Source organism: Typopeltis vanoorti, chromosome 11 (genome assembly GCF_054136105.1).
Source record: "Typopeltis vanoorti isolate ZY-2024b chromosome 11, IOZ_Tvanoo_1.0, whole genome shotgun sequence".
Lineage (NCBI taxonomy): Eukaryota > Metazoa > Arthropoda > Arachnida > Uropygi > Thelyphonidae > Typopeltis > Typopeltis vanoorti.
In genome coordinates, this window is record NC_143559.1 from 131,023,131 (window position 1) to 131,037,762 (window position 14,632).

A 14,632-nucleotide genomic window follows, 5' to 3' on the forward strand; every position below is an offset into this window, starting at 1 on the left:
AAGACGAAGATATAGGTGGATTGATACGGTACAAAGTGCCTTAGACAATAGAAATATAAGATCTGATAATGTTGGAGTCTTGACAAGTAACAGACTGATTTGGAGGAAAATTGTAGAAAATTGTGGAAAATGTCAGCTAGTTAGGCACGATTTTTAGTGAAGATGGTAAATTAAATATGGAAATAGACAACAGAATCAACAAAGCTGGTGTGGTAGGAAGTCAATTGAATAAATTCATATGGAATAAGAGAGAAATTAGTCAGAACACTAAATAAGCTGTATAAGACAGTGTTCAAACCAGTTTTAACTTATGGATCTGAGAGCTGGGTCAGAAGTAAAACACTTGACCAAAGACTAGAGACTGCAGATATGAGAGTCCTGAGAAAGATTAGAGGTGTGAACAGATGGCATCAATGGCAATATCATATTAAAAATGAGGATATTAGGAAAGAACTTGACATTGTCAGCATCCAGGAATGCATTAGCAGAGCTAATCTCAGGTGGTATGGTCACTTAAACAGGGGTGAGGAAAGATTAGCAAAACAAGTGTTCTCTGCCAGGTTGGCAGCAAAACGACCTAGAGGAAGACCAAGATATAGGTGGATCGATACTGTACAAAGTGCTTTAGACGATAGAAATATAAGATCTGATAATGTTGGAGTCTTGACAAGTAACAGACTGATTTGGAGGAAAATTGTAGATAGGAAGTTAGTAATGATGTAAATTTTTCATGTAGTACTATCATATCCTGTACACTCCCTTGAGGTACATGCCAGGAATTTGATGATGATGAAGAAAATTAAATCCTTCACCTCCCACTCTAGTAACTTTAAAACATGTATTCCATGGCATTATTATCACTATCTGTGACTAGTTTAGTAATATGAGATTAATCATACCTAGTGATGGTTATAATAAATTTAAAATTAAGTGATTTGAATTAAAATTAAATTTAATTCAAGTGCGAGGAATAACACTTCGCCGGCAAACATACTTTGACCATAAACCTCCATTTTGAGAATATATCAGTGAAAATGTTGATGCTGCGGTCCAGTTGCCAGATAGTACATGGGCCTAACTTCTCTGTAACAAGTTTCCATTAGGAACCTTCCAATGTCAGCTGGCATATAATCCTGCTGCAACACACTTCCAATTTGTTCCTGAAGGGGTAGAATCTGAGTAGTATGCAGGAAGTATTATCAAGGCTACAATATGGTAAAGATACTGGCTGCTCTGTTTTGGTGTCATGTCCAATACAGTATCTCCTCTCACTGCATATCCCTGCTCTATCCTTTCATTTAACCAAGACCAAAATGAAACATACAAACAGCAGTGATACTGTGATCAAATTAAATCTTCTTTAGAAACTAATCCCAATAAATAAGCTAAGAACAATATATAAACCATGGAAGAAACCGTATAAAAATCATTTTCACATGACTATTTTGGATAAAACACACTTCAAAGCTAGCATTTTATGAATACTTAATTTTAAATTAAGTTAATTAATTTAAAGCTTTCCTGCATTTGGCAAACTTAAGAATCAAATAATAAATAATGTCCTACTTTGTTTCCTCGCCAGGGTTAATAGCCATTACGTTTCCATCAATTACAGCCATAGATCCTCGAGTTGCTGCAGCAACAAAGTCACTATGGACTTTAAAGATAGCTCTTTCCCTTAGTAATCTTTCAGGAAGGGTTCGCCTTGGCAGTTCTCTAGTTGTTTGCAGTTCTTCATTCCAGTCTCTTGTTTGGCCAGGAATGTGTTCTTCATAACCCAGTTTAGAAGAGAAAGCTAATAAACAATAATAATTTATTCTTTATATATGATCCAGACAGCATATATAGCAGGAGGTAGAAATTAAGTGTTAATTATAAACACTGAAGGCAACATTACTCTAACTACTATATAGATGTATGATATAATTCTGATAATATACATTCTCAAATTCCTTGCTCCTATACTGAATTCAATATTCATAAAGTGTTATGCCAAATTACAATTACACAAAGAAGATATCCTAAATTATTATGTAATAACATAATTAAACTATAAATTAAAGATACCAAGAAATTATATACTTGGTTTAATTATTTATCCAGGTGTAAGCAAACAAAGTTTGTGAAGTATTTTCAGGACTGAGGCAACTCATATAAAGAAGCTAATGACTTCACATCACTTGCCTTAGTATCCCACAAGGCAAAAGCACATATCTTTGCGGATATGTATAATGCTATGCATTATGGGAAGGGTCACTACCCAGACCAGTTTTTACCTTTATTGAGGTCTCATCAGTGGGAACCAGACCCAGAGGTGATACTAAGGTTGAAGTAATGCAGAAGTCATGCTTTCATATACGAGTAGTCAAAAGGTGTCACACCTTATTATTTTAATAAGAATTTGGGAAGGGTCACTACCCAGACCAGTTTTGACCTTTATTGAGGTCTCATCAGTGGGAACCAGACCCAGAGGTGATACTAAGGTTGAAGTAATGCAGAAGTCATGCTTTCATATACGAGTAGCCAAAAGGTGTCACACCTTATTATTTTAATAAGAAGGTGTGACACCTTTTGGCTACTCATATATGAAAGCATGACTTCTGCATTACTTCAACCTTAGTATCACCTCTGGGTCTGGTTCCCACTGATGAGGCCTCAATAAAGGTCAAAACTGGTCTGGGTAGTGACCCTTCCCATAATGCAGCATTATGCATATCTGCAAGGATATGTACTTTGCATTATGGGATACTAAGGCAAGTGATGTGAAGTCATTAGCTTCTTTATATGAGTTGCCCCATATTGTTTGCTTACACTTGGAGAAATGATTAAACCAAGTATATAATTTCTTGGTATCTTTAATTTACAGTATAACCAAGTGAAAAAGCAAAACTTCCAATAATTAAGCTATTCATTCCAATTTTGCATTATCACTAGAAAAATGCTTAAAAGTGACAACCACATTAGATAATCCTGTTATTTAAATACAAGAAGTTATAAAGCATTTGAGAACTTTCAAAATGAAACCATGCCAAATAAACAAGTTTTTCCATACATGTACAATCTTATACTGTGGAATAATATTTCCATAAAGTAAAAAGTAAATGACTGAATTACTTTAATTTTGTCAGACTTTTTCTCAGTAAAAATTGAAGGTACTATTTATATTACTAATATCCAAGACAATTTGATTTAGCATAAGATATTAAAATGGAAGATATTATGAGTCAATCCATATTTTATAGCCAAATATAGAAACTTAAGTTTCCTTCTATAAGGGACATCAGAAAGTATGTTCAATGTCTGTCAGAGAAACAAAAATATACTTACAAAAAAAACTATATTGGAAGTTAGAGTAGACATCTTTCACTACTTTTCTACATAATTTCTGCCATTGTTCAGGCACTTATCATGATGGGGTACCAACAGTTGTATACCTTCGTCATAGAAGGCTGCTGCTTGTGACGCAAACCACATATTAACTGCTTCTTTGACGTAGTCTCTTGAAACTGCCAGCCACCAAGAAAAGATTTCAGATGTTTGTACAGGTGAAAGTCACTTGGCCCAAGGTCAGGACTACATGGGGGGATGATGGAATTGTTCCCAGTCGAAGGTGGTGAGAAGTTGTTGTGTTATGCTGGCCATGTGAGGGCGGCGTTATCATGAATCAAAACAACGCCCCTTGTAAGCATGCCACGTCGTTTATTCTGGATTGCACGATGCAGTTTCTTAAGGATTTGGCAGTATGTACTCACATTGATTGTGGAGCCTTGACCCAAGTAGTCTACTAGCAAAATTCCTTGTCTGTCCAAAACACAGTGCGTATGATTTTCCGAGTGGAAACTGTTGTCTTCAATTTCGTCTTGACTTGTGATGAGGTGTGCCTCCACTCCATGGACTGTTGTTTGAATTCATCAGGGGTTGCATGCAACACACAAGTCTCATCCCTGGCAGGTGATACGATTTTTTTTAGACATTATAAACACATACCAAGAAGCGTAAACACTGCGAGAATGTCTGAAAATGGCACCAATGCCTTGCTAAGGAATCAACAAACTCAGCACGCATGCACACCATTGCGATTGCAGAGGTGCAGTGAAAATATTTAAAAGCGGAACAGTGGAACTCACTTTCTGGACATCCCTCATACATTTGGATGGATCCATAATATCCTCCATTTTAATAGTACTGTTCGTATTTTTATATTGCATATTATCTCTATACGTGTAAGGAAATATTCAATTTCAATTATAAATTCCAGTGGCTAGCACTAATAATTGTAACCAGTATGAAAATGGGTGGAATTTTTTTTTAAAGTACTGCATAGATGTAAAAAAAAAAAAAAAACTTATTCCCCCCCCTCATACCAAGGTTCTTTATTAGAAGTATAAAAAACAACAAAAAAGCAGGAAAGTATTAATATGTGTGAGAAGTGTAATAAGCTAGAGTATTCCAAAAAAAGGAAAACAGTGATGTCAAGGGTTGTCAGAAAATTGAAATGGAAAACAGAAATGGTTTCAGCAATGCTCTTCGGGTTGGAAAGACCTGGATTTGATCCAGGACATGAACTTTTATTGAGGCTTTTTTGAAAGAAAATTAGCAGATTTCATACAGAGTCGATAAGTTTTCCCTCTTGGAAACTCGGGATTTTCATCCCAGCATCAGACAAACTAGCCTGAAGAACACAGAGAATCCCAGCATCAGACAAACTAGCCTGAAGAACACGTGCAATTTACATACAAAGTATATTATAGGCACAGGGCTAACAACTTCATCCTAGAATTATGATTACAAAATTCGAGGATACTTGGAAAGTTATAGATGAAAAAGGGCCTTTCATAACCATTGATGAACAGCTAGTCTCTTTTCACCTCAGTGTATACTTTTACAGATCTGCAAGACTTAAATACAAATCCTTGTTAAAGTCTCATACTTTGACTGAATGTGAGCACAACCACCATTTGAAATTATCTGCCATTCAATGTAAACCAAAGTAAAAATCTGGTTCAGGAAACAGGAGCATGCTAGAACCAATCTGAAGATATCACTATCAACAATAAACAGTGAATAAGATTTGTCTTGTTTCTTGTGTATTCTCTCCACATGAAATTTATGTATATCTTTATGTAACATGTAACAACTAGTAATGAACATGTAACAACTAGTCCACATCTTCAACAGAAATCCAGCAAATACTTTTATTCTTAGCTTTGTTCATTTCTGCAAATTTTCTCAAGCAATTCTAGATATCTAGGATTAATTTTTTTAGTCAGTTGTTTAGGTCTTCAACAAGAAAAATGCCTTTAATTTTTTCCTTCTAGAAACTTATGTAGGACTACTGTTTGCAGCAAATCGCATAGTCCAATTTCCCACTCTGTGAATAAACCACATCCTTTCAATAAAATTATCTTCATATTGGAATTCAATAATAGTTGCTCCTTGATCATCACTGACAATATAATATCTTCTATGTATTATGTACAAACATTTCATCTGGTTTAGACGTTTGCTGAATGAAGTAAACGTTGCTTGTTGATGTCACAACAACACAGAATATAACTAAATTTAGTCAGCTAAGTCATAAACTGCCAACTCATCCTCATCTGTTTACCATCCATGGACACTCAAGGAGAGGGTGAGATTAGATGGTATCAGAAGCTCTGTTAAATTTTCAACATTCCTTAGAGGCCTCAACACTCTTAAGTGGCCTCCTTCATTTTTACTTTCCTAATTTGGATCCAACAAATAAACTTCCTCAAGTATGGTTTCTGAAAAATTTTTGAGATATTGCAGTTAGGTAATGAAGCATAAATCCATTTATGTTACATGCACAGTAATTTTTTTTTTTTTTATAATTCCTTCTGTTCCAACTGAGCAGTGCTATTTGTGAAGAAAAACATTTCAAATTATTTTTTTATTAGGTTTCCTTCAATCAGTGAATTAAAAGACCATCAATTTTCAAATTTGTTAATCACTTATGCCAATGATATAACATTCAATATTGATAGCATAAATGAATGTAATACCCAGCTTTCAAGTTAATCTTTAATATATTTCAATGATTCATAATGCAAAATAAGTGTCACTACTCCCCATGAATATAAGGAAATTCAGTTTTTTTTTTAATAAATCACTCTAAATAATTTAAATTTAACATAATTTAAATATATTATATGCCAATGAATCAGAGATCCAATTAATTGAACCTCCCCTCCCAGCAACCAACATATCCTCATTGGATTTTATGTTGTAAATTAGAATTCAAATCCCTTTAATTATTACACAGAACTTAAGGTGTTGTCAAATGCCTCTCAAAAGAAATACCAGAAAGAACATAGAAGAAAAGGAGTTGTTAGCTGGATATTTTACTTGCTGTACATGAGCACTACACAAAGACAAAGTTATATGATAAACCAAAATGTACATATTACACTTTGGCTTTCACTTTTTCATTTTCTCCAACACCTCTTCTTCTTCTTTCGCTATTCCTTATCCTATGTTAAACGGGGTCAGCGCACTGATCTTTAACCTTCCTCTTCCAAGTTCTCCGGTCCAGGGCGTCCTTCAGACTCCATCCTTTCTCCCTAAGATCCTCTGTCACCTTATCCACCTGAGCTTGGGCCTGCCTCTTTTCCTCCTTCCCTCCAACTCCATATACTCCACTCGTTTACCAACATACTCCTCACCCTTCCTCCCTACATGTCCAACCTACTTTCTTGTATCTTCTTGCCAATTGGACCCACCTTAACCGTCCCTCTGATGTAGTCATTCCTTATCCTGTCCTTCTTTGTCACACCACTCATCCATCTCAACATTCGCATCTCCGCTACCTCCATCTTTCTCTCCTGTGCCTTTGTTATAGGTCACGTCTCCATGCCATGAAGCATCGCCGGCCTCACCACCATCTTATACAGCTTTCCTTTCCTCTTACAACTCACTCTCTTGTCGCACAGGACCCCGCTCATCTTCCCCCAGTTCATTCAGCCGCATGTTATTCGGTGCTGTAATTCCTCTCGACAATTTTCTCCAACATTTTCTCACTTTTTGTCATCATTTTCTCCAACACCAAAGTTAGATAATAACACTAAAGTTAGATAAAGAATGAGAGTTGTCTAACGCTGCTTTGAATTCAACTCATAAATGCAAAAATGGATTACAGCTGATCACACCTTCCAAGTAAGCTTTATTATATAATCAAAATCTAGCATGCTTATTTAGTCTTAAATAAGCATAAGTGATTAACAAATTTGAAAGTTATGTAGGTAACTAAAGATCATTACTTCAGGAGGACAAGGTTTTTTCAGAGAAAAGAAAGACTTATCTTTTGGTTCAGTTTAACATAATTTTGGAGAAATACATATTCCTCAGAGACTAGCAGCTAAAAAACTTCTACCTTCTGCCCAATGATAAATACTACCAAATAATTCCAAAAACTTGACTCCTATACACACAATCCGCTAACTAACAAAATTCTGATTTTTGGTTGCATTGGTAAAGTCAAATAAATAAAAATTTTGTTTAATAAATAAAGATTGGTCAAATAAATAAAAAAAAACTCCTTGCACACACACCATCCAAGATGTTAACAGCATTATATAATTCAATACCAGGATGAATACAATGCTGTTTACATCAGCTCAACTCAAGCCCCCCCCCCCAGGGCAATTCAAAGCTTTTTTTAAAAAATATAAAAAAATCTACTTGAACCTCTCACAGAATTGAAAATTAAATTTTCCCAAACTATCAATCTATGAATTTTCCCTGCTAGAAAAGAATGAATACTAGTACCTATTGTTTAAAAGCAATCAAATAAAGACAATTCATATTCTCAATTAATCAAGATTAGGATCCTTAATGTAAAATTCAATGCAGTAATTTTTCCTCCTCTTTTTGCATTGACTTTTACACAGGTCACAACTTATAAACAAGGTAAATATTTCTATATTAACATTGTAAATTTTGTGAAAACCCATATAACTAACTCTAAGAAAATTAACATGCAAGTTTGTGCAGAAACTATAAATATCAAATAAATGTTCAGTTATATGGTTCAAGACAAAGCCATAGAAATCTGCCCATCATTGATGTAGTTCAATTTTTAAAGAAACAACGTAGGAATTGTATATACAAAGTAAGTGCTTTTAATTGTACTTGGTGTCAGCCAGATGCAAACTTCAAGGAGAGTGTCATAAAAGGCAGTTTAGATCTTAAGCAGTTCTGCGTTTTGTAAACAAGATTATGTGTGTGCGTTCCGCGGGAATATTCGGGGACCTCAACCTTTAGTTCAGGGACCTCAGGAGTCACATATAGGAGTCCTCTAGGTTACAAAGAGGGGTAGAGAACTCCAGATCCTCTCCTCTCGAAGTACATCATGTTAATCAGCCCGTTTGTAGTCGGGAGAGAGTAGCCATGGGCACCGTGAAGTCATCGAAGGAGCAAGAAAGACAGACCAGAATGCCTTGCCAGTGAAAGAACCTGCAATGTGCATCGGACGTCTTCAGCCGACTCAGAAGCGTTGGTGAAATGTGCTTTGAGCCCCAGGAGTCATCAACGCAAGATGGCAGTAAAAGACAGAACCCTCTATATGGAAATTAAAGCCTAAGGTGGATAGGCAACCAACAGAACCTGCATAGGAACTGGTATAGTGTTGTATGTTAATGAACATCCATGAGTACAATTTGATGCGTTTATCTATGATATGGAAAATTGACTCAAGTCCGCGGGACATTTTTTTATTTAAACATAGTTCACGGTTCCAGACTAAAAGTAAAACTAAAGATCAATTGTACAAAAAAAATAGAATAGGAGATAATTTTCCATAGAATTTATAGAACAGAATAATCTTGGCATTGAGATGGGTTGACAGTTTTCTTTATGTGTCATAATATTGCATGGCTCAGTGTATATTCAAATGTTACAGTTTTGATGAAATGTCTCAGTTTTAGAACAGAGATAAGAGGGAATCCTTTTAAAAGTGTATGATCTCGTATATTTGCCTTTTAATTTGAAATAAATATGCTTGTTTTGTTAAAGAATCGTACTGCCCGATCTTTATGCAATGCACTGTTTCCAAAAAAAATCAGACCTGTGAATGAAAGTATTAAAGATTAGCCACGACTGACAATCAAGCTTTTGGATAATCTCAGAGTATACTCTAAAGGAAGTTTTTAATATATCTAATATCACAAAGAGAACCCCGATGGCGCAATCATTAACTCTAAATAAATTTTCCAGAGTTCCCCATAACAGAAATAGCTAACCTGTCGAATAAGAAAAATAGACACACATGTAGGGAATATTACACTTACGACATTTTCAGCATGAAATAAGAATTCTATCACATATATTAAACCCCCTCCAACACACACATCACTACCAACAACACCCTAAACCCAATGCTAATAAGCCTATTTACTTGCATACCAGACTTTCTGTCCACCCTAATGATCATGCACCAACAAAATAAAATTGCTCAGATTTGCATTATCAAGCTTCTTCCATCCATAAGAACACTTCATTATTCTAACAAACCTCTCCACCTCATATCATTTTACCATAAGATGTTATGATCAGAAATTAACAGAAAAAGTATTGCATAGTTTATTAATGAATGACAGAACAGTATTTCCTGATGAATATTTTATAATCATGCTTCAAGTCCATGTATCTATTTAAATTAGATAATTCTTTATGATGAGAAAGCTTTTGACATGAAAAGCAAGAAAAAAAAAGCAATATAAGAACCACATTTTAATTTTTTATTTTAAAGTAACAAATACTGACTTAACCAATAATAAAATACATCGGAAATTTGTTAATATATTACTCTGAAAAAGGTTAAACTATGATAAAAATTGAAAAATTACCATCTTCTGCTCTAATGGAATCTACAGTGTGATCAAAGTTAGGTGCTGTCCACATATACACCTGATAAGGAGTTGCAACCCGTTCAAAAGGATTGCGCTGTGTTCGCTTTTTCTGAATAGCAGCAAAATTGCGTTTGAATGATGGGCTAATCTAAGAAAAGAAAGATTCAATTACATAATGCTAAGATAATTATTTTCATTTAAATCAGTTCTTAAAAATATTTCTGAAAATACCTGTAAGTGAAATTGTAATGAAAAGTGTTGGTCTACTTGATATTATCACTAGTTTATCATTCACCTGCAAGAACATCAGTTTTCTTTTCTCCTTCCCTAAAGAAGTCTATTGTCTTTACTTTGTAATTAAATCTCTTCCATATATGATTTTTTTTGCAAAAAAAAATCAATCTTATGGGCAATTAGAATAGTCTATACAATATAAGTTATAAAATATAAAAATATAAGCTTTAATATGCTTACTAAATAAACATAAGTGCTTAAGGGTGAGTGGAGACCTCTGCACAGCCTTCAAAGGAATGCGGAGAATCGACCAGGGCTTCTGACCTAATGTCCAATCCTCACCTTCTCATGGTGCACCCTGTTGAGTATCTACCTGGATACTGAACGAACGAGGATGGGCTGGCAATTTGGGATTTAGCTGACCAAATTGTATTCTTATTTGTTTAAACCAAAATTTAAATGATGGTACAACATGACAGAATTTCATGCAGGCTGGGGTGACAGCCAGTTAAACAAGGCCTCCCGTTGTTTTCGCCAGGGAACCAGGGCGAACAGCGAAAAGTCAGCTACTGTAACAAATCCTAAAACTTACCCCGACTCAACATCACCAGAGTTCAAGATCAGTGCTATTAACATAATATGCCTGAATGGCAAAGAAATGGAGCTAGCTGAGGAATTGGATAAGTACCAGATCGACATACCAGGGGACTGAAACAAAAAAGACAAAAACTAGTGAGATCTTTCTGAGCAATAAATACAAAATGTTATATTCAGGCAATGACAATCAAGAAAAAGAAGGACTAGCCATAATATTCAACACTAAATATGAGGCTAATCTTCTTGAATGGCAGGCAGTCTCAAGTAGAGTGATGTAGGCAAATATGAGAATGGGGAACTGGACGATGGGACTTATTTGTGCCTATGGTCCCATAAAAGGTTCTACTAAGGTAGAAGTGGAGGAATTTTTTGAGGCTTTAGAGAAAGCAACTGACACAATGAAAAAGGAAAAGTTGGTCCTTGTTGGGGATCTAAATAGCACAGTAGGAAATGATTGTCAGACATACAAAAATATTTTGGAAAATTTGGAGAAAAGAGCAAAGCTAATAATGGCAAACACCTGTTGGATTTCTGCTCAGGACATGGACTGGTTATTACTAACACAATGTTCTAACATAAAAATGTGCACAAATTCACATGGAGAGAAGAGGCAAGGAACAAGAATAGTCTTATTGACCATGTCATTGTTGATAGTGATGTTTTCCTACTGGTGCAGGACACCAGAGTGTACATATGATTTGAAATTGGAAGTGATCACCATTTAGTCTTGAGCAGGATAAAATTGAATTTCATATTGAAAAGAAGAACATGTAAGAAAACATCTAAAAATAAAAGTTGAGCAGCTCTCAGATTTGAACTGTAGACTAAAATACACAAAAATTATTCAAGAAAAATGAAAGAGTTTGAGAGCAGGAACCAAACCTTGGAGACTCAGTGGCAACAAGATATTCTGGAAGTTGTTGAAGAAGCTCAGAAATAGAGGAAAGAGTGCTGTAAAAGGAATTAGAGATGATAAAGGTGACATGAAACCAGGAGAAAAATATATCCTTGAAGTATAGAGTAATTACTTTGAAAAACTGCTAAATGAAACAAGCAGTGATGACAGCACAGTGGTAAAAAACAATGACCAGGCATGCAGTCAGGAATACATATCCATACTTGAAGTAGAAAAAGCCATCAAAAGCCTGAAATGTGGAAGGCAGCAGGAGTAGATGATATTCGACCAGAAATGCTCAATATGGATGTATAAAAGTCATACAGTGGCTGCACTGCATAGTTCAGAATGCCTGGACAGAGGGACGAATTCCAGTTGATTGGAGTAGAGCTCTCATATTTACTCATATATAAAAAGGTAAATAAAACTGAATATGAAAATTACAGAGGCATTTCATTACTGAGTGTTCCTGGTAAGACATATGCAAGTATACTTGAGAAATGATTGAGAAGGAGAAGCTTGGTGAAGAACAAGTTGGATTCAGGCCAAATGAGACTGTCAGGATCAGATTTTCACTTTACGATAGATAGTTGAGAAATCATGGGAATATAACAAAAGATCTGTATTTAAGTTTTATAGATCTGGAAAAGGTATATGAAATGGCACCAAGAAAAAACTGTTCAAAAATGCCACAGTTATATGGTGTTAATGGGGCATTATATTAAGCAATACTTAGTCTTTATTTGAGTTGTAAGTCAGCGGTTAGAAATGAAGGAAGTACAGGAAGGTAGTTTAATGTTAAATCTGGTGTCAGACAAGGATGTACATTATCCCCTCTCTTATTCATTATCTATATGGATCACATTATGAAGGAAAGTGGTATTAAACCTGATATCAAAATTGGAGGTGTTAATCTCAGCTCTTTGCTTTATGCAGATGACATAAAGATTTGCTTTGCTTTATGCAGATTCCCCTGACTAAATTGAATAACTGTTGTAATAGATCTGGTATGAAGGTCAGCATTAAAAAGACAAAGACAATGAAAATAGGCAGAAACATTGAAAATATCAATCAACTGCATTGTGAATGGAGAACGTATAGAACAAGTAAAATATTTCAGCTACTTAGGCACGATTTTTAGTGGAGATGGCAAGTTAAATATGGAAATAGACAACAGAATCAACAAAGCTGGTATGGTAGGAAGTCAACTGAATAAATTTATATGGATAAGAGAGAAATTAGCCAAAACACTAAATTAGCTGTATAGAAGACAGTGTTTAAACCAATTTTAACGTATGGATCTGAAAGCTGTTTTAGAAGTAAAACACTTGACCAAAGACTAGAGGCCGCAGAATTGAGAGTCCTGATAAAGATTAGGGGAATGAGCAGATGGCATCAATGGCAATGTCATATTAAAAACAAGGATATTAGTAAAGAACTTGATATTGTCAGCATCCATTAATATAGAAGACAGTGTTTAAACCAATTTTAACGTATGGATCTGAGAGCTGTTTTAGAAGTAAAACACTTGACCAAAGACTAGAGGCCGCAGAATTGAGAGTCCTGATAAAGATTAGGGGAATGAGCAGATGGCATCAAAGGCAATGTCATATTAAAAACAAGGATATTAGTAAAGAACTTGATATTGTCAGCATCCATTAATGCATTGGCAGAGCTAATCTCAAGTGGTATGGTCACATTAAGCAAAATGGGAGAGGAAAGATTAGCAAAACAAGTGTTCTCTGCCAGGTTGGCAAGAAAAAGACCCAGAAGAAGACCAAGATATAGGTGAATTGATACAGTAAAAAGTGCCTTAGAAGACAGAAATATAAGATCTGATAATATTGGAGTCTTGACATTTAACAGACTGATTTGGAGGAAAATTGTAGATAGGATGTTAGTAATGATGTAAATTTTTCATCTGGTACTATCATATCCTGTACATCCCTTGAGGGTACATATATCAGGAATTTCATGATGATGAATGAGTTAGCTACTTTGAACTCATATCTTTGTTACCATATTTATAAAACAGAGCAATTTGGCTCTAATAACAATTTCTTCAAAAATTTTTCCCGATTTTTGTTTAATAGGGGGAAACTAATCTCATATGTTAGAGGTTTCATAATCCATAACATATTGGTGCTTTTTGTAGACACAGGGTTAAGAGAGAAGAAATCCATGAATGTTCCTTTTGAACAAGTTGGAGGTTACAGTCTTTGGAAAATACTTTAGGAAGAAGACTGATCCAGAAAACAGCTGTAGGGCAATGAAAAAGGAATCAGAGATGGTGGTGGTGGATTAGCAGTTGAATCACACTAGATGTTGCACAGCTACTAATTGTTAATTTAAGAGCAGAAATGGTAGATACCATTTCAATAATATACAGTAATCACAGAAGTGCCTGTAGAAGAGGCATGAAGGAGCAACAGATGATCTGTTCTGTTGAAGCAAGTCTGAGAAGGAGAAAAATCATTAACCAACCAAACTGTCCTCTTTTGGACAGAATAAATTTTTTTAAAAGAGGTTCATAGGGCACCACTCCAAAGGTGAGCAGTGTTCTAAGGGTGAACAGATTTGGACTATGTACAAGGGTGTGATGAAAATTTGTGATAATCACCATGAAGGAATTGAGGTAGAACCACATAACTTGCACATTATTCTACATATTCTCTACGAAGTGTTATACACTTGTTACAATGTTGCTGCATCATTTGCAATCCTCTGAGAAAAAAAGTCTTTCCCTTGTTGCACAAACCAGTCCTCAGCTGTAGATATGACTTCATCTGTGGTAAATTTTGTTCCTTTTTAGTGTTTCTTTAAATTTGGGAATAGGAATAGTCAGATGGGGCCAGGTCTGGCAAATAAGGTGGGTGAAGCAGAATTGAAAGCCCAAATTATGTATTGACTGTTGGGTTTCATGAGCAGTGTTCATTGTTCTGCAAAAGCAACATGCTTCTGCTCAGTTTCCTGCAGCATTCTTCCTTCAGTTCCTTCAGAGCTGTTGAATAAACTGCTGCTGTAACATTTTCATCTTTTT

At 35.2% G+C, this 14,632-nt stretch overlaps 1 protein-coding gene across 3 annotated transcripts in view; it reads right to left on the minus strand.

Annotated features, from left to right (window-relative positions):
• clu (clustered mitochondria protein homolog) overlaps nucleotides 1-14,632 on the minus strand; it is a 502,466-nt gene that overhangs the window by 235,653 nt on the left and 252,181 nt on the right. For all 3 annotated transcript variants that reach the window (XM_090401006.1, XM_090401005.1, XM_090401004.1), the window contains exons 9-10: nucleotides 9,864-10,014; nucleotides 1,567-1,795 (exon numbers count right to left, since the gene is read on the minus strand). In XM_090401006.1, coding sequence (XP_090257132.1) covers nucleotides 1,567-1,795; nucleotides 9,864-10,014 — 380 coding nt within the window. The remainder of the gene's footprint in view (nucleotides 1-1,566; nucleotides 1,796-9,863; nucleotides 10,015-14,632) is intronic.